Source organism: Doryrhamphus excisus, chromosome 7 (assembly GCF_030265055.1).
Source record: "Doryrhamphus excisus isolate RoL2022-K1 chromosome 7, RoL_Dexc_1.0, whole genome shotgun sequence".
NCBI classification, from domain to species: domain Eukaryota; kingdom Metazoa; phylum Chordata; class Actinopteri; order Syngnathiformes; family Syngnathidae; genus Doryrhamphus; species Doryrhamphus excisus.
Genome location: NC_080472.1, coordinates 17,787,347 through 17,811,413, shown reverse-complemented (window position 1 = coordinate 17,811,413; position 24,067 = coordinate 17,787,347). Strand labels below are relative to the sequence as shown.

At 40.9% G+C, this 24,067-nt stretch overlaps 2 protein-coding genes and 1 long non-coding RNA gene across 17 annotated transcripts in view; 1 reads left to right on the top strand and 2 right to left on the bottom strand.

Moving 5' to 3' along the window:
* Positions 1 to 19,246, bottom strand: part of pphln1 (periphilin 1) — a 104,425-nt gene extending 85,179 nt beyond the window's left edge. For 3 of the 7 annotated variants that reach the window (XM_058077698.1, XM_058077692.1, XM_058077702.1), the window contains exon 1: positions 18,919 to 19,239. The gene's annotated coding sequence lies outside the window, so the exon portion shown is untranslated. Of the gene's footprint in view, positions 1 to 18,918 lie in introns of all 7 variants that reach the window. The other 4 variants (XM_058077686.1, XM_058077693.1, XM_058077701.1 and 1 more) reach the window with 3 other exon arrangements.
* The window catches only part of LOC131132245 (uncharacterized), a 24,907-nt gene continuing 17,826 nt past the window's right edge, over positions 16,987 to 24,067 (top strand). For 2 of the 3 annotated variants that reach the window (XR_009130330.1, XR_009130331.1), the window contains exons 1-4: positions 16,987 to 17,040; positions 17,360 to 17,490; positions 18,671 to 18,766; positions 18,934 to 19,013. This is a non-coding gene — a long non-coding RNA (uncharacterized LOC131132245). The remainder of the gene's footprint in view (positions 17,041 to 17,359; positions 17,491 to 18,670; positions 18,767 to 18,933; positions 19,014 to 24,067) is intronic. The other variant, XR_009130329.1, reaches the window with a different exon arrangement.
* pdzrn4 (PDZ domain containing ring finger 4) overlaps positions 20,762 to 24,067 on the bottom strand; it is a 25,111-nt gene continuing 21,805 nt past the window's right edge. For all 7 annotated transcript variants that reach the window (XM_058077678.1, XM_058077683.1, XM_058077682.1 and 4 more), the window contains 4 exons: positions 23,856 to 23,957; positions 23,085 to 23,186; positions 22,012 to 23,004; positions 20,762 to 21,942 (listed from right to left, as the gene is read on the bottom strand). In XM_058077678.1, the coding sequence (XP_057933661.1) occupies positions 21,370 to 21,942; positions 22,012 to 23,004; positions 23,085 to 23,186; positions 23,856 to 23,957 (1,770 nt within the window). In that variant the 3' untranslated portion in view covers positions 20,762 to 21,369. The remainder of the gene's footprint in view (positions 21,943 to 22,011; positions 23,005 to 23,084; positions 23,187 to 23,855; positions 23,958 to 24,067) is intronic.

Below are 24,067 nucleotides of genomic sequence, written 5' to 3'. Positions count from 1 at the left end.
AAAGTGCAGTTTTTCTTTAAGTTAATTCAAGGCTAACTTGTTAGCTCGCTAACTTGTTAGCTCACTAGCTTGTTAACAAGCAACCGCTTTGAGTCCCTGCAGCAGTAGAGTTGCAATTTGGTGTAAACAATGAATAATAGTAGTATAAAGGTGAATATATGGGTCTTATTCCATGTCTGCAGGGCTTAGAAAACAGGTTCTGTGCTTTAAGTACTAAAATACTCAATTTATTGAATCTTATATGGCGGCAACCTGGAGCCAATTAACGTTATAAACGAGGGACGACTGTATTCTACAAATGATGGTACTGTGCTGCAAAAAAAAAATCCTCTTCAAGCCAAAGTTTGTTTATTACAGCATCACTGAATGTATTTTGATTACGATGTTGAAATTTTTTTGTAATGAACTAATGCACTGTTTGATTGTAACGATTGTTGTAATGTTTAAGAATGGAAAAAAACGAGTGTTTTGTCTTTATGTGAGAGCAGTGTTTTGAACCACTAGAGGTCGCCATTTCGCATTACTACAATTGTAAAGTGAGCCAAACAAAGAATCATATCTAAAATGTCATTGAACAAAATATTTTACTTAATTTTGCTGACATTTAATGTATTTTTTAAGAGTTCCAACAACAAAGAAAACACTTTCCAGTTGATTGTGTAAGGACTTAATGGAGATTGATGCCGCTGTTCTATTGGCCTCGGCCTGATCAATGGACTTGCCAATACTCTAAAGCCAAACCACCTGCTTTGACTGTAACCGAGGTGCTCATAAAGTGTAAGTGATGACCCAATAAGCAAAGCCCACAGGTGCAAGCTGCAATGTTCTTGCCTAATCGGAAGCATCTGATTATGGCTCCTTGGGTATTTTGATCCAACATGAGAATGAGATTCCATTTATCATTATAAATATCCATACGAGAGCTTATCAGTTTACCTTGTATTGATTTGGATGCAACATGTAGCTGGGGAGACTTAAATTGAGTTTATTGTTGCTTTTGTTATGCTATTGATCACAGTAGGATTTTTGGTCATAAAAAGGTACACAAAATTTTTTCCTAAGTACTGTATTTTTTTTTTTTTTTAGCTTTTTGAGTGGCAAATATAGAGAGGAAAACTGATGTCCCTCCAAGCGAGGCCACCATTTTTTTTTTTTTTTTTTTTTTTTTTTTTTTTTTTTACAATGTGAAAGCAGAAAAGAAGAGCAGAGTAAAGTGCAAGTGAAAGGATGGTGCGTTTTTGTAATGGCGGAATAGAACAAGGTCTGTGGCAGCCAATACTGAAATTATCTTCCTGCTTTTGTCTACTTTCCTTTAGATGGAGCACTCAGTGGAACATTCGGAGCTCAAACATGGTTTTCTAGCAATGTTGTGTATTGCATTTTGGTGTTTTTGTTCCTCTTCCACGGTGAATACTATTTGTGTGCACCAGGCTTCCAAACAGCCTGCACAATTAAAAAAAGAAAACATTGGAACTAGACTGTATAAACAGCAGATACTGTCGCTCCAGCTCGGTATATAACAACGATATTTGCACATGTGAGTCTGCTTATGTGCAGGTACGACACCCAGCAGGGGGGGGCATTTACATGTTGTAATAGAGTCTACATATCACGGGCTATGGATGTCATGTTCCGCTGGCACCTTATTTAAATATGTGGTATACGTTTGATGTCGGCCGAGATGGAATGTGACATCTTTTTTGCTCCCTGTGACATACTGCGGCTTGAAGACGACGCAGTGCTTGCTGGGCATTCCGGCAGATTGCTTTATTTATTTACTTCACAGCTTGTGAGCTGCAAATGTCACCGAGCCAAAATGGAGGATTTTTTTTTTGGGAGTACTTTTTTTTTCCTGCCAGATTACGCCGCCTGCACCCATGGAAGCTGTCAGTATTTCGACTAAATTTGAGCATCAATGTTACATTTACAGTCAGCTCCTTTAAACACACACACACACACATTCCCCTGCTAGTGTTTCAATTAGGTAATTACAGTGGTAGAGAATAGAGCCTGTATGGACACTGGTGCTGTATTGTACAAGCACCTGTCCCCCTGCAGATAGCAATTACCTGCCTGGCTGGAGGGGGGTTACAGGCAATTGTCTCATACTGTGTGTGTCTGTGTGTGTGTGTGCACATTTCACTGCATTGTGTGAAGCTGTGCACTTAATGAACCAGATAGAGTGACAACGAAAGATGCGTTTGTTTCATGCTACGTTACTAATACATTAGCTTATTTAAAAAGGGATCCAGTACAATCAAAGTAAAAATGTATAGCTGTATGTATGTATGTAATGGATGCCAGCCAATGGGTGTTGGTAGAAACCTCACCCCCTTTTGGCGTCAAGAGCCGCGTGAACGCTGGGTTGACAGTGTGGGCTTTTGGCCCAGCGGTCAGCGCTCTCCACTGACATTCCCAAGGAACTGTGTTTGAGCCCAACGCAGATGACTGCAATGTATCCTGCTGGCAATTGCTTGTTTTTCCTATGCATTACAGTTATTTATTTATATATACACATACATACACATAATACATATATATATATATATATATATATATATATATATATATATATACGCACATACATATACATGTATGTATATCGTATTTTCTGGACTATAAGTTGCTCCGAAGTATAAGTCGCACAAGGCCAAAAATGCATAATTAGGTCGAAAAAAAACATACATAAGTCGCACTGGAGTGTAAGTCGCATTTTTTGCGGGTAATTTATTTTCCAAACTACTTGACCAAAACAGACATTACGTCCTCTTGGAAGGCAAGTTCTAACAATAAAAGAATAGAGAACAGGCTGAATAGGTGTAAGATATGCTAACACGGTTAGCATATGCTAACACAATGGTTATTCAGCTACACAAAAAATAAACACGAACAGAAAAGGTGTCCAGTGTTTATGTAACATAAACACTTTTTTCATTTATAAGTCGCTCTGGAGTATAAGTCGCAGGAACAGCCAACCTATGAAAAAAAGTGTGACTTATAGTCCAGAAAATATGGTAAATTACCTGCAAAAAATGCGACTTATACTGCAGTGCGACTTATGTATGTTTTTTTCTACCTAATTATGCATTTTTGGCCTTGTGCGACTTGTATTCCGGAGCGATTTATAGTCCAGAAAATACGGTATTTCACAAACTACTTGACCAAAACAGACATTACGTCCTCTTGGAAGGCAAGTTCTACCAATAAAAGAATAGAGAACAGGCTGAATAGGTGTAAGATATGCTAACACAATGGTTATTCAGCTACACAAAAAATAAACATGAACAGAAAAGGTGTCCAGTGCTTATGGAACATAAACAGTTTCTTTATAGCAAGTCGCTCTGGAGTATAAGTCGCAGGAACAGCCAACCTATGAAAAAAAAGTGTCAAAAAAAGACTTATAAATGTTAAACTACTGTATATATGTTAAACTAATTATATATATGTTAAAATAAATTACCCGCATAAATGCGACTTATGTATTTTTTTTTCTACCCAATTATGCATTTCTCGCCTTGTGCGACTTATACTCCGGAGCAACCTATAGTCCGTAAAATACGGTATATTATATAATATTTAGTTGCTCTACCTTGCGGTCAAGTTAGTAAACTACAAGCCCATAAAGTGTTAAAAATGACCACTTTGTGGCTCTCACTGCGGTGGTGTCAACACGTCGTCTTATCTTGGCGGCTCCCAAGGGTGTCAATTCACGCCCTGGCTTTGTTTTATCGTATTGATTTGCTCAGACATGTACAGTGGTGTGAAATTGTCCTCGTCCCCTTCCTGATTATATATATATATATATATATATATATATTTTTTTTTTTTTTTTGCCCATTTGTCACACTTAAATGTTTGATATCATCAAATGAATTTTATTAATTATATTAGTCACCGACAAAACAAATTGCAGTTTTTAAATGAAACTTTTTATTAACACCTGAGTTAAAGTGGGACAGGATATTGCTGGTCTCGATTTTGCCAGAAAAGATCTTGATGATCACCAATACCTATTTGGAACCATTTGGAAGGTATGTCCCATTACATTTGGTGTAAAAGTAATGGTAATGGTAATGGTAAAATTTCATTTGAACATGCATCAGATTACAATTGAATGCATCACATAATCAGTTCACAGTTCCACATGTCCAAAAGGAGTAGGAAGAAGCAAAGCTTATTAAATCCTACCCCTCCATCTGGTACTTTTACAATCAGTAACTGTTACATTTGTTCACTTCCTGCTTTCCTAATATAATTTAAGGGTTTTTTTTACTTTATTTTTATTTTTACATGTCCAAAAGGAGTAGGAAGAAGCAAAGCTTATTAAATCCTACCCCTCCATCTGGTACTTTTACAATCAGTAACTTACATTTGTTCACTTCCTGCTTTCCTAATATAATTTACGTTCTTTTTTTACTTTATTTTATTTTTATTTTTATTTTCCACATGTCCAAAAGGAGTAGGAAGAAGCAAAGCTTATTAAATCCTACCCCTCCATCTGGTACTTTTACAATCAGTAACTGTTACATTTGTTCACTTCCTGCTTTCCTATTATAATTTAAGGGTTTTTTTTTTACTTTATTTTTATTTTCCACATGTCCAAAAGGAGTAGGAAGAACCAAAGCTTATTAAATCCTACCCCTCCATCTGGTACTTTTACTAAAAAGTAAAAGTACCAGAAAAGTTACTTTTCAGTAACTTACATTTGTTCACTTCCTGCTTTCCTAATATAATTTCAGTTTTATTTTGTTATTTTGTTTTTATTTATTATTTATTCATTTATTGATTGATTGATTTTTTTATCACCTACCAAAGTACAAGGCAAAAAGTAACGCCGCGCTTCGAAAAAAGAACATTATACCAACAGTAAAATATGGTGGTGGTAGTGTGCTGGTCTGGGGAAGTTTTTGCTGCTTTAGGACCTGTAAAAATGGAACCATGAATTCTAATGTCTACCAAAACATTCCTGAAGGAGAATGTCCGTCCATTTTTTTGGTGACCTCAAGCCGAAATGAAAACTTTGGAGCGGCCCATTGTAAGTTATCGCAAATGTATGATTTGCGATAATAACCAGTTATTACGGTTTAAGGGGCAATCACTTTTCCACATAGGGCCATTTACGTTTACATTATTTTCCTCTCAATATAAAAAAAATCATTTAGTTCAGTTGTGTTGTCATTGATTTAAATTTGTTGGATGATCTGAAACATTTAAGCGTGACAAAAAAATACGGAATCAGAGACTTTTTCACACCGTAGTATTTTTAGCTACTGTGGGCACCCATGGGATGGGGGGATGGGGGGGGGGGGTATTCAAAAACTGAACGGTGGCAAAACATCTGTTCCATGACCAAAAGGATCTCTGTTGCTAATTAAAATATTATGTAAGGTGATGGACAGCTGCATAAGTCACATAATATAATAACGCTAAGCACTTAACGAAAAAAAACTATCAATCAAAAACTCTCAAGCTTAATTATGTCTCAAATAAATCTGCCCTACTGTATGTCTGCACTCCCAAATGACGTCAGTGATTAAATGCATTCGGAGCTCATCGGCCGTGTTTATCAAGCCGCAGTGTTCCGGGGGAAAAGAGGATATGAGGCTGACTGCTTTGCCATCAATCATCAATAGCGTCAGGAGAAGGGCCGACTAACGAGGTCTCCTAACGAGGGAACACGGTGAAAGGATTTAATTGGGAGGGAAACTCATGATTATCTCGCTGGAAGATGGATTTTGTGCCGTCTGGGGAGAGCGGTGGCGGTCGGGGAGGTGAAGGGGAATCAGAAACGTCAATGTGGAAACACTTTGCGAGGTGGTGAAGTGGATAGAAGGGCACACTGGCCGACAAATATGACATCATGGTGGCAAAAAGAGGTATTTTTCCCCTCACAAATACTAATTGCACAATTAGGGAAGATGTGATTGTTGCCAAAGATAAAGGCCGGATGAAGCCAGCAGGACCACATCTGCAAAAAGCAGAGACCCAATCCTGTTCCTGATTGGCTGCCAATGAGGTTGTTTTGTGATAAAAAATACATTAAGAACAGAGTAGGACTCATGCAGTGCATTAATAACGTTAAAAAGTGCCGTACCGAATGCTAACGAACATTTTGCCAAAGATTTTCACACAAAAAAACTGCAAAAGTCTACTAGATTTGTGGCTTATCGCTTTTTTGAAAAAGTATCTCTGGTCTATGCCCTGTGATTGGCTGGCCACCAGTCCAGGGTGTACCCCGCCTCTCGCCCGAAGACAGCTGGGATAGGCTCCAGCACCCCCGCGACCCTTGTGAGAATAAGCGGTGGAAAATGAATGAATGAATATAGCAACAAAGTTGCTAGCTTGGAAACACAGGTCTTAAAACCAAGTGCTGAATCTATCTGTAGCAGTCAAAATGTATCTGTAGCAGGCCAAATGTATAAACATGTGCAAGAAACACCAGCATGGTCCTATTTATACTATTTTGGCATGAAAGCAGGTCTCACAGCAAGAAGACTTGAGTTCAATTCCACCCTCAGCCATCTGTGTGTGGAGTTTGCATTTTCTCTTCGTGCATGCGTGGGTTTTCTCCGGATTCCTCCCACATTCCAAAAACATTCCAATTAGCGACTCCAAATTGTCCATAGGTATGAATGTGAGTGTGAATGGTTGTTTGTCTATATGTGCCCTGTGATTGGCTGGCCACCAGTCCAGGGTGTACCCCGGCCTCTTGCCCGAAGACAGCTGGGATAGGCTCCAGCACCCCTGCGACCCTCATGAGGATAAGCGGTCGAAAATGAATGAATGAATGAATATCTGGTCTAGTTACTCTCTAAAATAGCAACAAAGTCGCTAGCTCGGAAACACAGGTCTTAAGACCAAGTGCTGAATCTATCTGTAGCAGTCAAAATGTATCTGTGGCAGGCCAAATGTATAAACCTGTGCAGGAAACACCAGCATGGTACGATTTATACTATTTTGACATGAAAGCAGGCCTCACAGCGGGGAGACTCAAGTTCAATTCCACCCTCGGCCGTCTCTGCATGTTCTCCCCGTGCATGCGTGGGTTGTCTCCGGGTCTCCTCCCACATTCCAAAAACATGCTAGGTTAATTAGAGACTCCAAATTGTCCATAGGTATGAATGTGAGTGTGAATGGTTGTTTGTCTATATGTGCCCTGTGATTGGCTGGCCACCAGTCCAGGGTGTACCCCGCCTCTTGCCCTAAGACAGCTGGGATAGGCTCCAGCACCCCTCGCGAGGATAAGCAGTAGAAAATGAATGAATGACATGAAAACACATAAATAATGAATCTCTGTATCTCAGACTAGACATACAAAGCCTAATGATGTCCAAATAAAGCCCCCCCCCCCCCCCCCCCGCCGCTCAGCTGCAATTCCACCCCCAATGTAGACCCTTGCCTTAATAACACTGACGTGCAATATATGTTTTAATTCATAAATTGGCTCCCCACATGAGAGTCAAGTCTGTTCTTTTATGTCCAACTTCTGACGTTGTTGTGTTTGCAAAGTGGGTGCGTTTGTTATCGATTCTGTGTTCTCCGCGCGAGTGCGAACGCCATTTCCCGTGCGATGCTTACTGTAAATGTTACTTGGGCTAATGCTGATTAAAGCCTTACATTTCCATCACTGCTGATTGGAGCGCTCGCTATCGGGGGACGGTAATTGTCTCCGATCCTGGAGCCCCTTGTCATTTTTCTTGACGTGTTTCCAATATCTAATCAGGGAAAATGGTGCGGACTCCAGCCAGTCATCGACTTGTCGGTAAAAAAAAGTCTACCTTTGTCAGTTTAAACGTGCAACAAATGCAACACTTTGATGCTTCAGTGTATTTAAATGACCAGAGTGTGCATGTTTGCACGATGTCCTTCCTTTACAGCGTTACTCGGGAGTAATTACATGTCTTAATAGCATCAAGTCGGATCTCCCACGGGATGAGCGATGCTGTTCCAAAACGGAAAGATGAATAAGGGAATGATATCAAATCAAATCAACTTTATTTGTATAGCACTTTTCCTGCAAAGACATGCAACACAAAGTGCTTTACAGAATTAAAACAATTATCACAATTTAAAGGAAAAAAAAAACAAAGAAACAAAAGAAAGCCCCTCCTTCCCACCCTCCATACTAGACCCACACATATACACACACACACACACACACAATCACACAATCACACACAGTAGGGAGACATGGCATGGCACTGAGGATCAAGGAAACGCCACCTTTGGGGCCGTCCACACTGGGAGGAGCTACAGGCCGTGACATCGGAGGACCAGCACCCGGGCCCCCCGACTCAGACAGACGGGCGGACCCCCACATTAAAGGGAGGAACCCCCCAGCCGGCCGGGTCGAAGGGACCCAAGGATGGCACCCCCTCAGCAGACCCGACACAGTCCCCAGTGTGGAGGACCCCCCTGAGGAAACACTGGGAGTTAAAAGCTGAAGACTAAGAGCATAAAATAGGACTAAAAAGAAAAAAAACATAACACTGGAGTTAAAAGCTGAAGACCAAGAGCAAAAAAAAATAGGACTAAAAAGATAAAAACAAAACACTGGAGTTAAAAGCTGAAGACTAAGAGCATAAAATAGGACTAACAAGATAAAAACAAAACACTGGAGTTAAAAGCTGAAGACTAAGAGCATAAAATAGGGACTAAAAGAAAAAAACATAACACAGGAGTTAAAAGCTGAAGACCAAGAGCAAAAAAAAAAATAGGACTAAAAAGATAAAAAAAACACTGGCGTTAAAAGCTGAAGACTAAGAGCATAAAATAGGACTAAAAAGATAAAAACATGAGAAAAGTTTAAAAATATTAGTTAAAAGCCAGATTATATGAGGGGAGCCTGCAGAGGACGATGCATTTGGAGGTTTTGAATATGTGGACAAGCAAAGGTTTAATTGCTTTATCTGATTGCTATTTGAAGCCGTGAATCTTAATTAGCCGGCGTCCATTTTCCATTCCTCCATCAAACACCGCCACGGTCTTATTGTTGTCCATTTTGTTGTATAATTACTAATTTCCTATCTTCGTCTTTGTCTCGCCACGGTGTTCCCCCATCTTTGTCAGCCTTCATTACGGACGACTCTGAGACAACCGGCCCTTTAATTGAAAGCCTTCTAAAGCCAGCGGTTGTCGTGGTTACCTGCAGATAAGTCGCTGGTATAATTTAGTTAGCTTGTTATCTCCGAGTCGTCAGCAAATGATTGATGCATTGTTTTTTTTTTTCGGAAATGATCGACTTGATTAGACTTCCCAAGTTTGAACTCCAGTGCGGGAATGCTGCTGCAGCCGTGCAGCATCACCTGGGGTAATTGTGAAGGATGCTAATCTGTGATTCAGTTTGATAGTGCCGCTATGAAATATTCACACATCTACCCCCCCTCGCTCAAATAAGCTGCTAGCAGCTCCTCTTTGTGGCATATGATATTGGCAAGAGGCTCTCTGCGAGGTGTATGCGTGCGTGTGCGGGTCGTGAGGGAATCAGACGAGTAGGATACTTGACAGTTGTTCGCCGCCATGCGAAGCCTCTCACCTGAGGCACATCCGCAGACGTCCTTCACGGCCATCTGCCTGTCGTTCACTGCTTAATTGATTTGTCCTTGGATGGAGTAGTCTTCCAGGGGGAACATGTGCAGTATTTTGATAGATGCTTTGCATGGAATCCGTGGAATATATCTTTAAAAAAAGACTCCAGGATGCACTGACAGTCTGTCTCGTTTTTTTTTTCCAGCATTGCTGCTTGTATTCTGGTTCGAATATGCTGTAAAAAAAAAGCCATCCATTTTCTATAGCGCTTGGTATAAGCTGGAGCCTATCCCAGTTTAATGCAAACTACAAACTATGAAATTATTTATTTTCTGCAGGTCACCCTAGCACAGTATCAAGGTATCATCGTGAGCAATGCATCGCAAATCATATCGTATTGGGAGGTACCATGAGATTGCCAGCCTCACCCAGACTCCCCAGTGAAATTGAGTTTGAGACCCCTGAACTACAGCAGGGGTCACCAACATGTTGCTTGTAAGTGACAAGTCGATTTTTGGGACTTTGCTTGTCAAGCAAGAGAATATTTATAATTTCGTCTGTGCTTCCTCCAGAACAAAAGGCAGTGGCATCCACAAATAATACCTACTCTTTTCATCTTTTGCATTGATGTACAAGTTAAACAGTTTTGGTCCCAGGATTGACCCCTGAGGTACTCCGCAAGCAAGAATGAAACTTGCAGATGTTCTCCTAGTTTTACATATTGCATATATAAGTAGCTTTTCACCCAGTTCAAAACTAATCGTCCGATTCCATACCTTTCTAATTCTGTTATTAAGATGTCATGATGGATTGTATCAAAGGCTTTGGTCAGATCCATGAATACCGCGGCTGCACACTTTCTATGATCTATAGCAGTGATTCCCAAAGTGTGGGCCGTGGTGGTACTGCAGGTGGGCCATGAGAGGTCATTAAAAATATGATTCATTTTTGCAAATATTAAATTATTTTTTTGGTAAAATATTTATTGCACGATTTTAAAAAAATGTATAGGCCTAAGTAATAACCTATTGAGTGTTACTGACCTGTCACAATATTTAGGAACCTTATACAGTTTGAGTTTATTTTAGCCTAAAATGTTCTTAAGCCCCCCTAAATAATTTCATATTTTTTTAGTGATTTTTAAAATTTGATTTTTTTTTACAAAAAAAAAAAAAATATATTTTATACAATAATAGGGCAAAAGCAGGCTAATAAGCAAGCCAATAAGCTGGCTAATACTAGTAGTAGTAATAATCAGAAGAAGAATCATGATGATCGTAATAATAATAATAGGCTAATTAATAATATATTGATTTTTTTTAATTGTATTGATTTTTTATTATTATAATATTATTAAGTTATAGCATTTGCAATTTCCTCTGTAATTCTAGGAAATAAAAGTACTACTCCATCAGTGCCCTCCCCTCCCAAAGAATGACCAACAGGCACGCTCTTGACCACTGAACACGCCTGTACCTTACCCTCTCAGCCATCAGTCGCCAACTATTGGCCTGGCATGCACATTACAATGCTGTTTTTGAATAAAAGTTTTGTATAGTGTAACTTTTTTTATACACATACGTATGTAAATGGTAAAGAATGCCACATATATGATTGAAGAAAGTGGGATTCGGCAGTTGTCCAGAAGTTCTCAGGAGCATTTGGGAGTGGAACACAGCAATCACAGCAAAGTGAGCGTGCCGGTAGGAGGGCTGTGGGTGGAGTAAATTAAAAACAGACAAAATGCATCTGGAATAGGTGCAGATTCTGGAAGATCTCGGTTTCCGTGCGAGTGTAACTGCTCTACAGGAGTCCACAACTCAATACAAAAAGCCGAAAAATGAGCACAATAAGTCTCCTTTAAATAATAATTCCACAGCATCAACATGGTTGGTTTCCTTCCAGAATAGAACATTGAATTTCTCCACACTACTTTGGGGTTGCCAATACTGGAGGGACTCAAACCCAAAAGCTACTCCATAAAGGGGGGTTGGGTTGGGTGGTGTTCTTTTGCTGTAGACCGACTTAAAAAAAAAAAAGATTGAAAACGCCTGCAGCACTGTTTTGTGGTACAGTAGCGGTGATGCCGTCTAAAACCATAAAGGCAATCTTTAATGTAGGACTTGGGATTAAAAGAAGAATGGGATTCCTCTGTACTGCCCCCCGCCCCCCACCATAATTGTCTGAAAACCCGTCTCCCTTCCCTTTAAAAGTCCACTTCCTGGAGATGCTATAGAAAGGGCAATACGCTAAAGTAGGACAGATATGCAAACGGAGATGTCTCCATATTCCCCTTAAAGACACCTTGAGCTTGCAAATGCATGAATTTATTATTTATTCATCTGATCTAAAAGTCTTTTTGGAGTTTTTAAGCCTCACATAAGAAGTTGCTATCAACCCCCCCATGGCAGCCAATTACCATGAAGGCTCCACACAGTATTTTCCTTCCCTCTTCTGCTGGAGAAAGCTTAAATTATCCGCAGCTGTAATTGCTGTGTGAATCTATTCCCTGGTGGTGCTTTGCTCTAAACAATGGCTGCCGCTAATGTATCGATGTCAGAGAAGGTTAAATGCTTTCGCTGTCATTACACTGTAGTTAAGCTTTCCCCTCCATATAGGGAAGAAAAGAAGCCCTAAATATTATCTGCACAAGAAAAAAAAAAAAAAAAAAAGCACCTTGTATGCGATTGGATGTTGCATGTGTACCCAACGCTTTGCCCCATGTGCACGTTAGAGGTGATCCCGAGTTAATAGACTCCCCGGAAAGCCCTCCCCGGTGGCTTAAAAGGCGACCGAGGAATGGTTGAATTCGTTGAAGAGGAGCTTATTGCTTATTAGCAGGCCTCAACACCCCCAAGGAGAACACGACGGTAAATATAAGCGAGCATTAAAAAGGAGGTTCCGTCTATGGATTACACGATGGCGAGGATGCCTGCAGGGAGGTTAGCAGGGTAAACCAGAGTAGGGGCGTTTTTATCATGACATTCATCGCTACATCACGTAGCAGCTACAATACCAAAGAGACATACCGACAGTATATACATGCAACATATGCCGCTACAGCTTCCGTCCAATTACATTGTTTTGCCACTTAGGGGCATGTTTGCCGATAGGCTATAAACATTAACAGCATGATAGCCCCCAGTTCATTTCTGGATGAGGAATTGGGCGGTAAAGCAGAGTAAACAAACGATTCTCGAGGGAGACACGTGGTTCAAGATTTTTTCATCAAAAATAGTACTCATAAAAACACTTTATTGTGGCTGTCACCATAGCAAGTGATAATAGTTTGTTTTCTTTTCCAAAAATGAATTTTAATACACCATGAGTTCTGTTCTTTGCAGTGATGATTTCACTGATGACTGGAACGTGTTTGCTATAATAATTTGGCTTAAAAGTACGGAAGAAAGTCATATCTTGTTTACATAATTTCTTCTAAAACACTATCCCACTATAGCGACAAGGTTGCAAAGCATTATAGGTGTTATATCCAGTGGTGTCATTGGGCCTATTTTAGCCTAAAATGTTCTTAAGCCCCCCTAAATAATTTGATGTTTTTTTTTTATTTTAAAGCATTCTAATAAGCAAGCCAATAAGCAGGCGAATACTAGCCTACTACTACTACTACTATAATCAGAAAAAGAATAATGTGATAGTAATAATAATAGGCTAATTAATATAATAATGATTTATTGATTTTAAAAAAATATATTGATTTTTTTAACAAAAACTAAAATTTGTTTAATGTAATGAACAAAAGCAGGCTCATAAGCAAGCCAATAAGCAGGCTAATACTAGCCTACTACTACTAGTAGTACTAGTAATAATCAGAATAAGAATAATGATAGTAATAATAATAATAATAATAATAGGCTAATTAATAATTTATTGAGTTGTTGAAATTTATTGATTTTCTTACAAAAAAAAATCAAAATTTTTTTTTATATAATAGGGCAAAAGCAGGCTAATAAGCAAGCAGGCTAATACTACTACTAGTAGTAGTAGTAGTAATAATAATCAGGAATAATGATGATAGTAATAATAGGCTAATTAATATAATAATGATTATTATATCATTGATCACTGTCCAGAATGGTTGCAGAGCTTGAGCAGCGGTTTTGCAGTGTATATTGTGTGTACATGTAATGGTGGCCTAAAACAATTGAGTATCTCTACTAAATCTGTCCAAAAGTGGGAACGTTATATCCTGGTTCTTGTTCCATATTTGTTTTTTTGATTTTTTTTAATGTCTACTACATTCCGTCATTCAAATCCTGTGCATCTCAAGGGGGCTAAGCCTCCCCTGTCTTCAGAACCTAGCGACGCCCCTGGTTATATCAACATCTTCTGACTTCTGATATGTTTACTGTGTAACATTTATCCACACGTACAATCAAACAGGCCCTAAAAAGCCTTCTACCCTCATGAAGAAACAACTCCAGAGTAATAACGATGACCATTCTGTGTTTTCAAGGCAACCAATCCTCATCTCCACGTCTGAAAATTCTCCATCTCCATATGTTTCTTGCGCCTCAAACTCTAATCACTGAACATCCTCCGTCTGGTACTCCGCAATGTTTCTTTACCTGAGTGATGGCGTCACTTCGGGAACTATAAATGTAAATTTTGTGAATTCGCTTTGCTACCCAGTGGTGTGATGCTTAATTGGTGTCATTGAATGACAAAAAAATGTATTGCATTTGCTCTGATGCGGCTTTTATTGATCGGCCTTTGTTTTATTCATCCATGCTTCAGTGCAAAAAACACCACTTGTCTTAGAAATCCTCTTCCCATGAAAATCAATACTCTTTCATCAAGCTTAAATTCATCATTCAGGGATCCATGTGGTCAATATTCGTTCCTAATAGCATCAAAGATGTGTTTAAAAACCCAAGACAGTACAACTTTCACAACCAAATAACGCAGCCGTAAAGGAAAACAACTACCTTTCATCAGGCAGGAGTTGAATTGTGCAATGGATGCAAATGAGCACACGGCCGAGTCGCACATCAAAGTGGACTCGGAGCTAATTGGCAGGTAGAGACGCCATCCAAACCAGGTGAAACTAATGACGGAAAAGGAAGTGAAAGCATTACATCGGAGTGAAATAAACGAGACAATTACAATCATGGCAAGGATACGACTGTAAGTGGTGGCGACTCGAACAAGGACACAGGCTGTCGGTATCCATTCTAGGAGTTCTTCATTAATCTTCATTTATTTTGGCCCTGCAGTCACATCTGCTTGCAAGATTTTATTGGAAATGCACACAAAATTAGCTTGATTATTGTGCAGCTTGAATTCGGCACAAATGTCAAATTTATTGCATGAAATTAGCCAAAAATATGCCAACTTTCTACTGTTTACATTTAAAGATGCTGAATTAGCCGTTTTTGTCTTTAAGTCATGAGTTCTCTTGCAAGATTTAGTTGAAAATTGTAGAAAAGTTAAATGTAAATTACTATTAAATTGCATTGTTTCCCTTCGACATAGAAAAATACCAAAAATATGGAATTTTTCTACTATTTATAGTGATTAAATTCAATACTGGGCTGCACGGTGGCCAAGTGGTTAGCGCGCAGACCTCACAGCTAGGAGACTCAAGTTCAATTCCACCCTCGGCCATCTCTGTGTGGAGTTTGCATGTGTGGGTTTTCTCCGGGTACTCCGGTTTCCTCCCACATTCCAAAAACATGCTAGGTTAATTGGCGACTCCAAATTGTCCATAGGTATGAATGTGAGTGTGAATGGTTGTTTGTCTATATGTGCCCTGTGATTGGCTGGCCACCAGTCCAGGGTGTACCCTGCCACTCGCCCGAAGACAGCTGGGATAGGCTCCAGCAACCCCCGCAACCCTCGTGAGGAAAAGCAGTAGAAAATTAATGAATTAATGAAATTCAATACTAAGGTTTTGGAATATATTTGATTAATCATTCAATAATTAATTATACACACGATTAACACAAATTAACTAAATGTTACTGGCCTTATTTACAGTATATCACCTATATCTGTTTTCCTTTGTGTCCCGCCTCCAAAACAGTCAGGAAGAGAGTTCACGCTGCGTTGATTTCAGCATTTGTTCCATAGAATAATATAAATTAATGTCACATGTAAAGCAGAAATACACCCGCTTCCCTAAGGAGCCACAAAAAACTAGACAAAGAGCCACATACGGGTTGCCGACCCCTTATTTAGACCAACTGAAATGCAACATAACACTAACATGTTAATGAGCTTTATCATATATATGTTTTTTATGTGTATAATAAGAGCATACAGTAGCAAAGTCAATCTGAACAAAGCAGGAGCAAAATATTGTAACCATAATCGGTGAAAAGCTTCCTGGTCTAATGCAGGACAAGGTTTAATGGCACCATTTTCACCTTCCCCATTAAATCCCGACACTTTCTCTTGGCAGCAGTATGAAGCCAGAAAAAAAAAGATATCTGTCAAAATATGTCATTTGCACCTTTGAGTGCACTATTTTATATTCACTCCAGTCTTTCCTGCATTTTATTTTTATACAAAAGCAGTGAGACAGGCCCAGCAGGGTGCCTCCGCAAAACCCTCACGCAGTAACAAGTGAGACAAGACAAGGAGCCAGATCAATAGTTACCCGGCGCTTTGCCCCCACAAGATAACCAAAAGCTGTTTGTCATGATTATTTGGCGATGTCGGGTAATGGAAGCCAACGCTGTCCTGTCAGCGCCAATACAAACAGACTGATGCATCATTGTGCTTCACATTCTGTGGAGATTTCTTTGAGAAATCTTACATTTTAGAGTTTTTTTTTCTTCTTGGAATGCTGTTGCTCACTTAACAGCGAGACACACTAATAGCTGGAAGCCAGACTGTATAATCACGGCGTGAACGCTCGCCGGGTTTCTATGCTCAAGGGCACCGCGGTGTCGGGTGCCATTACACATTCAGCAATGAGGTTTCTCCAAAAGATTCTAATTGGTGGCTAAACAAAGTTTACGTTAGCTAAAACAGGTTGTATAATCAAACATATCTTGTATTGATTATAGCCCTAAACGGGAAAACCATGTATGACATTTTTTTAAATACCTTTATTTACCCAGGCAAGCAATTTAAGAACAAATTCTTATTTACAAATGTAGCCTGAACAAAGAGCAAAAGCACTTTGACGGGAGAGCGGAATGCTGAAAATAAGTACAATGTTATATAAAATTACAAATATCAATACAGTAAATATGTACAATACAAAAGCATCAAACAACAACATTAAAGCAATGGGATAAGGCAATTGGCCCACGCAAGTGCATGAGTCAGATGTAATTCGTTGCATCTTTGCATTTTAACCACCAATTTACTGAATTTTTTTCACCAATAATTCACTTCTTATATGTATTTGTCGCTACATGCATTTAAAAAAAGTCCGTTATTTTATTTGCACTTATTTTTGTTGTGAACTTTGACACTGTGATGTCACTTCCGGTCGCTTTGCCGCGCTCTTCTTCAGTCGCCATTTGGACTACTGAGGATGAGGTATGCTAGTCGGTGGTAGCAATGTTAATTATATAAAAGTATGAATATGTTACTCATTTCATCCCAGTATGTGCTTATATGTATTATGTACAGCATCTAAAGACAACTTGTAAAGGTTACTGTTAGATAAATTAGTTTTAAGGAATTCGTTTTTTTTATGTGTGTTGACATTGCTGTACATTTTGTATGTGGGTCACTTATTGTTTTATTTACTGCTTAAAGAGTCTATAGAATCGCCCTTTGGACTGCTGAGGAGGAGGAAACGTGTGCAAGTGTGTTGACGCTGCTGTACATTTTGTATTTTGTATGTTGTGCACAGTACGCAGAGGAAATAAACGCCCCCCTCCGGTTGACGAGGGAATTGCAGCCTCCCACAAAAGAACAGAATGCAGAGTATAATATTAGCCAGACCGGCTACACACATCTTCAATCGGACAGGAGTCAAACTTGGTATGGTTCTTGGGTACATGAATAATAATAATAAATAATAGTGAAGATCGGTTGGGGAGTTAATTTGGTCCAAACCCGGCTGTGATAAATTAACTTCTGTAAAGTAGCTTTAAATATTAATAAACATAATCTTTTCATAGAGCATACAAGACCTGTTTGTTAATATACACTACCGCTCAAAAGTTTGGGATCACTTGCAAATGTCTTTGTTTTCCAAAGAAAAACACATTTTCATGCATTTCACAAACATTTGTATCCATTTCCCAAACAATGAAAATGAATGAGATGAGATTTCAAAGAAGGATGTACATTGTTGCATAGAGGCCTACTATCAACAACTGTCAGTCCTCTGCATCAATCTCCTGGTATGGCTGCTAATCCAAGTTCATCATTTTATAAGGCTAATAGATGATTAGAAAAGCCATCTAAAAATCCTCACTAAAACTAAAATCTCTTACCATGCTGTTAACTACTCCCTTCAGAGAGCAGCACAAACTGGGTCTAACAAAGAAACAAACAAGAATTATTCCATATGATCGGTGTCGGAATCGGTCAATTTCCCTCATGGATGATTGGTATCAAAATCGGCAACATAAATCCCTCATATCTACAAAGTCATAAACAGATTTTCCGTGCTCCAACTACAAAAATATTCCATTTATTGACTTGGAATCCTATATCGTGGAAATTCATTTATCGCTGGCAGGTCTGTAACCAATTAATTAAACCAGGGGTGACTGTAATCATGAAAGACAAAAAAATCCTTAGCACAATAGCACAAACTGGCTCTAACAAAGACAGAAAAACGATGCAAAATCTATTAATAAATCATGCTGGAAAAGCCATGTAAAAATCTAAACTAAAACTAAAATCTCTTACCATGCTGTAAACTGCTCCCTTCAGAGAGCAGCACAAACTGGGTCTAACAAGGACAGAAAAACGCTGCACAAATATGTGAGAGTGTGTAGTTTAAGACAAAGACGCCTCACAGGTCGTCACCTGGCAGCTGCACTAAATAGTAGCCGTCAAACACCAGTGTCAGTATCAACAGTGAAGCGGCGACTTCAGGATGCTGGACTTCATAGCAGGACTGCCAAGAAAAAGCCCCCCAAAATTTCCAAGTGATCCCAAATTTTTGAGCGGTAGTGTATATATATATATTTTTTTTCACCACCATTAGAGCCGCATGGACCAGAAAGAACACACAACATATGTCACAGAGCAAAGGACACCGACGTCAATGCAGACAGCACCAACTGTTGTTGCAAGTCGAGGGGTAATATAAGTAATTTCTGTGGCCTCATTGTGATTTTCTGTTAATAAGTAATAATAAGTCTTCTAGTCAGCACCTCCTTTTTTCTAGATTATTGCCTCCTTCCTGCTCTTTGCACACTCTTTATCCGCAACTGTGAGAAAATATGGACTTACCTTTCTTCTTCTCAGGATGTCCAAATGGAGGAATTCATGAAGCAGGACCAAATAATGCCAGGAAGTGGTGGTGACAGTTGCAGGCACATCTCAAGGTAAGGTGTAGCACATGGGTGGGGGTCCACAGGAAAGGTAAAAATGTCCAAATACAGCAGGCAGAAGGAAAAGGTTAAAAAAAAAACTCAAACAAGCAAAGGTTCAAAACCGGGCAGCTCAAAACAGCGAGCAATGCCAGGTCTTGAAGTGAGCGTACAACAAACTCACAGGAGGAACCAGATGGTCCAAACAGGCAGCAGGTAATCAGAGTGGATGAGGAGCACCTGTGCAGGATCAGGCAGGGCGAGGTGGCAGGCATGACAGTGCACCTTCTTTTAAGTCATGGTTGCAAGCCGCCATTAAAGCAAAAGAAGAAGAAGAAAGCATGACAGTGACAATGCATACCCATGTGGGAACAACATGCACTGGATGTAAACATTTCTTGCCACCATTACGGGTCATGAATAGCGTGTGTAATTTATGCATAAACAGTACGTAAACTCGTGAATCAATAAATAAATAACACGTAGTGCCACGCCACATGCGGAGGCATAATTTGTGCAAGTGCAAACACCGCTTTAGCCTCTCCGGTTTATTTATTCTTCTTTCAAATGGAGTGGGGAAGAAGGGCAGAGTAAGAAGAACAGCATGTTAGTATAAGAAATTGTACACAAGTACAAAAGGAGAGGCTTTCCTTTGGAATAAGTACATTGGTATTTTACTACAAATTAAAGATACTGTACACAGTGTACCACCTCTTTGCATCAGACATCCCCAGATCACCTGACGTCTTCCCACTCACTCAGTCGCTGCTTCAAAGGCATCGTCACATTAAAAGAGCACCGGGATGTCGCCATGTTTTCATCGGTCTGACGTGCTGCTGGAATATGAATGAGGCGCATGTATAGCACTTTTAAATGAGAAGATGGATTTCACATATTCATATCTACAGTGTGCGTCAATGGCGGCCTGGTGTTGAAGCCCTAATGTGTTAGAATGAAGCTATACATTCATCAACACATTTGATTATCTGGGATCGTGTGGCTGGGATTAATCAGTCAAACTGCACAGAGTTGTCCCTCAGTCCTTGCATGATGTACAGGATGGGGGGGGGGGGGGGGGTTGGAGTGTAGTTGATTTAATGTGTTGCACAAAGGCGCCACTCTGATGTGTCTCATTAATTCCTCAGCTCACTGGGCTGTAGACAACAGATTGACAGATGATGAGCAGACTTCCCCACCGTCTCCTTGATGCTTGGAAATGGAAGTATAGATTAGTGCGCATGCCTCCGAGCACTAAATGGACACACATCCACCCCCCCTCCTCCCCTTTCATATACAGTACAACCACGGTTAATGCATGAATCTGGCGACATGATTATGATTTGTAAACATAAAAAAATACCGTCTGATTTCCTGCAGGCAATAATATGGATATCAGGTGATGTTACGCTGGTAGTAACCCAGGTGCCGCAATTAGCGAAGCTCCCATGTGTTCAGTTAGCAATGATTAGGCGTTATAATCACCCTCAAACAGGCATTATGTTTTACAGTTCCACTGATTGCACGGCCTTGCTCAGTATGCAAATGCAAAGACTTTTTTTTAGAATAAAAACTCGTTCCGGGAAGGAAACCAACAAAACCGCAAGTCGCTTGAAAATGTAAAAGTCATCAAGCTACTACTTATTTTTAGGGTTCACTAACCAAAAATGATCATTTACTAATGCGAGCCATTTAGAAATAATAGCATATTTGCGTGTCGCATCACAAAAGTCATGACCCAAATGTCCCCGAAAATCAATACAGAAGGTGATTTTGAGTTATAAGGCTGCAAATGTGAGACATTTAATGATGTTAAATTGTTCCATGGGTGGCTACATCATCAGAATGATAATTCACAATAAATAGAAATAATAGTAACAAATATAAATATGAGTATTGAACATTGAAATAAACGACATTCATTACAGAAATATTATTGTTTTTTTTACAGTCAATGCCAATTGGATTAACATGTCAATAATAAATATCCTGGTCTCCATGTTGGCCTGGTGTGTAGCGATGGTACAATCAAATCGTGTCATGTTTGACCGCCACAGTTTTGTTTTATATTTACACAACATTCAGTGTAAAAAAAAAAAAAAGGTCCGTACAAAAAGTTTAGTAGCGAGATTACAAAGTGTGAAAAATAGTGTACTTTCTCCTGGTATCAAAAACTGCCTTGAATGAGGCTTTCGATGGAGTCACAATACATAGCATAGAGTGTACGATCATGGGATTTGGACAAACTTCTCTCCAGTGAAAAAACGGATGTAAAACACGGTCAAATGTTGCCATTGCAAAGAGAGTCTTCAAGTGAAGAAATGCTACATGTTTTCAGCAAATATGATGTGAAAAAGTGCGCTGTCAACAACTCCTAAACGGTTGTAACAGATAAGAAGGCGTTATGGACTTTGGAGCCCTCCGGCACTCGTGCGCCGTGACTCATCAGCTCCTGAATGGTCATCCAATTGTCCAGAATCTTTTTGTTCCGCTTCTTCATCATCTTCTTCTGACTCAACTCCAAGATGTTTATCTCCTTGCGGCCGTCGGCTCCATAAGCCGGACCCTCCTTGAGGCACTCGAAGCGACTCTTCTGCATGAACTCCCTCCTCTTTCTCTGCTCCCTCGCTCGAGCCAGATGCTGCTTCCTCTCCTCTTTGCTCCAGTAGCGGCCCATCTTCATCTCGCTCATTGCATCGTCATCCGTGGTCATCCCGCCACTGCGTTCCTCTCGGATTCGTAGCGCTCGCTCTCTCAGGATGCGGTCACGGGCGGGTCTCCGGGCTACATATCGAGACCCGTCATTCCGGACTTTGACTTTCCACTCAAGGCGGGGTTCCCCGGGTCGCCCAATCCGGTTTAGTGGATCTCCGCAGACACTGAGAAGACTCAGCTGGCTCTGGGAATATTCCAAGGAAGAGTGCTGTTGTAGCAGTTGCATGTAGCTCTACAACAAATAAAGTACAAATTAGTACAGTACCAACTGTTGTTGTGTGACCATCTTCCTTATACCAACCTGAAGTTGGTGGGTTCCAAGTGAGCCTTGGTAAGGGGTGGTTTGGTATGAGGCAAACGGTGCTTTTCTCTTTGGATCTTTGGTTCTACCCCTTTTGTCGCACCTCTCGTCGTCCGCAGGCAGTGCCGGGTCGGATTCTGATCGAGAAGGGTTACTCTGGTCTGGGCTGCTGGAGAAAAGGGCGCAAGGATCCGGTTGCCCACCTTGGCTGGCTGATCCCTGAGGCTTGGGGACGGGGACGGGGCTTGAGGTCATGGATGAGGCCATCTGGAGGTTCTTCTGGTTCGTGATGCTGATGCATCTCTGCAGGGAGTGCTCAGGAGATCGCTCCTTACCTAGCGGAGTGGATCGTGAGCTCTCCGCCGTGTTGTAGGCACTGGAGCTGTCCTTTTCTCGGATCTTATCACCTTCTGGATGTTCATGTATGTCAGCAAGTCTGCTGTGGCTCTTGTGCTCATCCTTGAGCCTTCGACCTGCTGAGGATGAGGAGCTCATCTGTTGTGACTGGCGGAGCTGATGGGCTTGCATGATGTTCTGACACTCCAACTCAATGCTGCGCAGCTCCTCGTTTAACATCCTCAACTCCTGCTCCATCCCTTCCCCTTCTTCGAGATCCTCATCTCTGTCCCTCTCTGTGAGGCTACACTCGATGCTGTGGCGTATGGAGTACACGCCACACTCGACGCCATTCCGGATTTGGCACTTGAGCTCCAGGAGTTGCTGGAAGTGGTTCTCCAAACCCAAGATCCCGCTTCCACCACCGTGAATATTCACTAGCCCTTCTCGACCTTGGCTTTTGGGCTCCTGCGATCTGACAGAACCTCGTTTTGTGTGTGGGTGCTGGGCTCGCCATTGTTCGCTCAAGCACTGGGCTGGACTCCTCCTGTAGAATCTGGCCAGTAACGGTTGGTGGTCCGGACTGTCGGTGCTGCACCCAAACCCGCTGTCTTTGTCTTGACTGTTGGACGTGTCGGTTGTCCTTTCTTCTTTTACCTTGTGGATAGCGAAGAAAACAAGCAAGTTAGCCCTTCCAAATCTTCCCAAAATCTCATCAACTTTGTTTCTCTGGTTACCTCATCTTGCCTCAAGTTCAGAACCCCCTCCCTCTCCTCCAGAAGCTTCAGTTCCTCCACAAGTTCCTGTTGCTCATCATCAAGCCACACATCATCTTCAAGCTGAAAAACAAAAATCTAATCTGAAACATGCTAAGATAATGCTTGTCCATCCATCCATCCATTTTCTTCCACTTAGTCTCAGTAGTCTCAGTAGCAAAGTCCAGACTTCCCAGTCTCCGGCCAACCCCTCCCAAGCTGGGAATGCCCGGAGCACCTCACCAGTCTCTTGTGGGACTAATAAAGGCATATCTTATGTTATCCAAAAGGTCCGAGCCACCTCAACCGGCTCCTCTTGACTCTGAACGCCTCCCAAATGACCAAGCTCTTCCCTATATCTTAGGATGAGTCCAGCCAGCCTAAGGAGGAAACTCATTTTTTCCCCACTTGTATCAGCCGCCTCGTTCTTTCGGTCACGACCCAGCGAACGACTATCGGTGAGTGTGGGAATATAAATCAACCAGTAAATTGAGAGTTTTGCCCTCCGGCTCAGCTCTCTTCACCATGACGGCCCGTTACGAGGACCGCATGACTGCAGACGCTGCACTAACCTCATGCACTAAACTTCCCTCGCTTGTGAACAAGACCCCGAGATTCTTGAACTCCTCTACCTGGGGGCTAGACCTCACCTTTTTTTTACCGAGAACCAAGACCTCGGATTTGGACATGCTGAGTTCCATCCCAGAAGCATCACACTCAGCAAATGAAAGTATTTGTACAGCGTATGTATACCTGCGTCTCCGGCCTTGTCACCAGCAGGACGATGTTGTTTGCATCTTCTCCCGACAACAAGGAAACGGCTTTCTCTCTATCTTGCACCGCACAGCCATTTATCTGCACACAAAAGCCAAAATAACGTTTAGCATGTTGGTTTCCCAAGAACAGACGCGTTGCAACCTTCCCATCTCTTGGCTATCCTTCCACGCTATCACCTTCTCCATCTT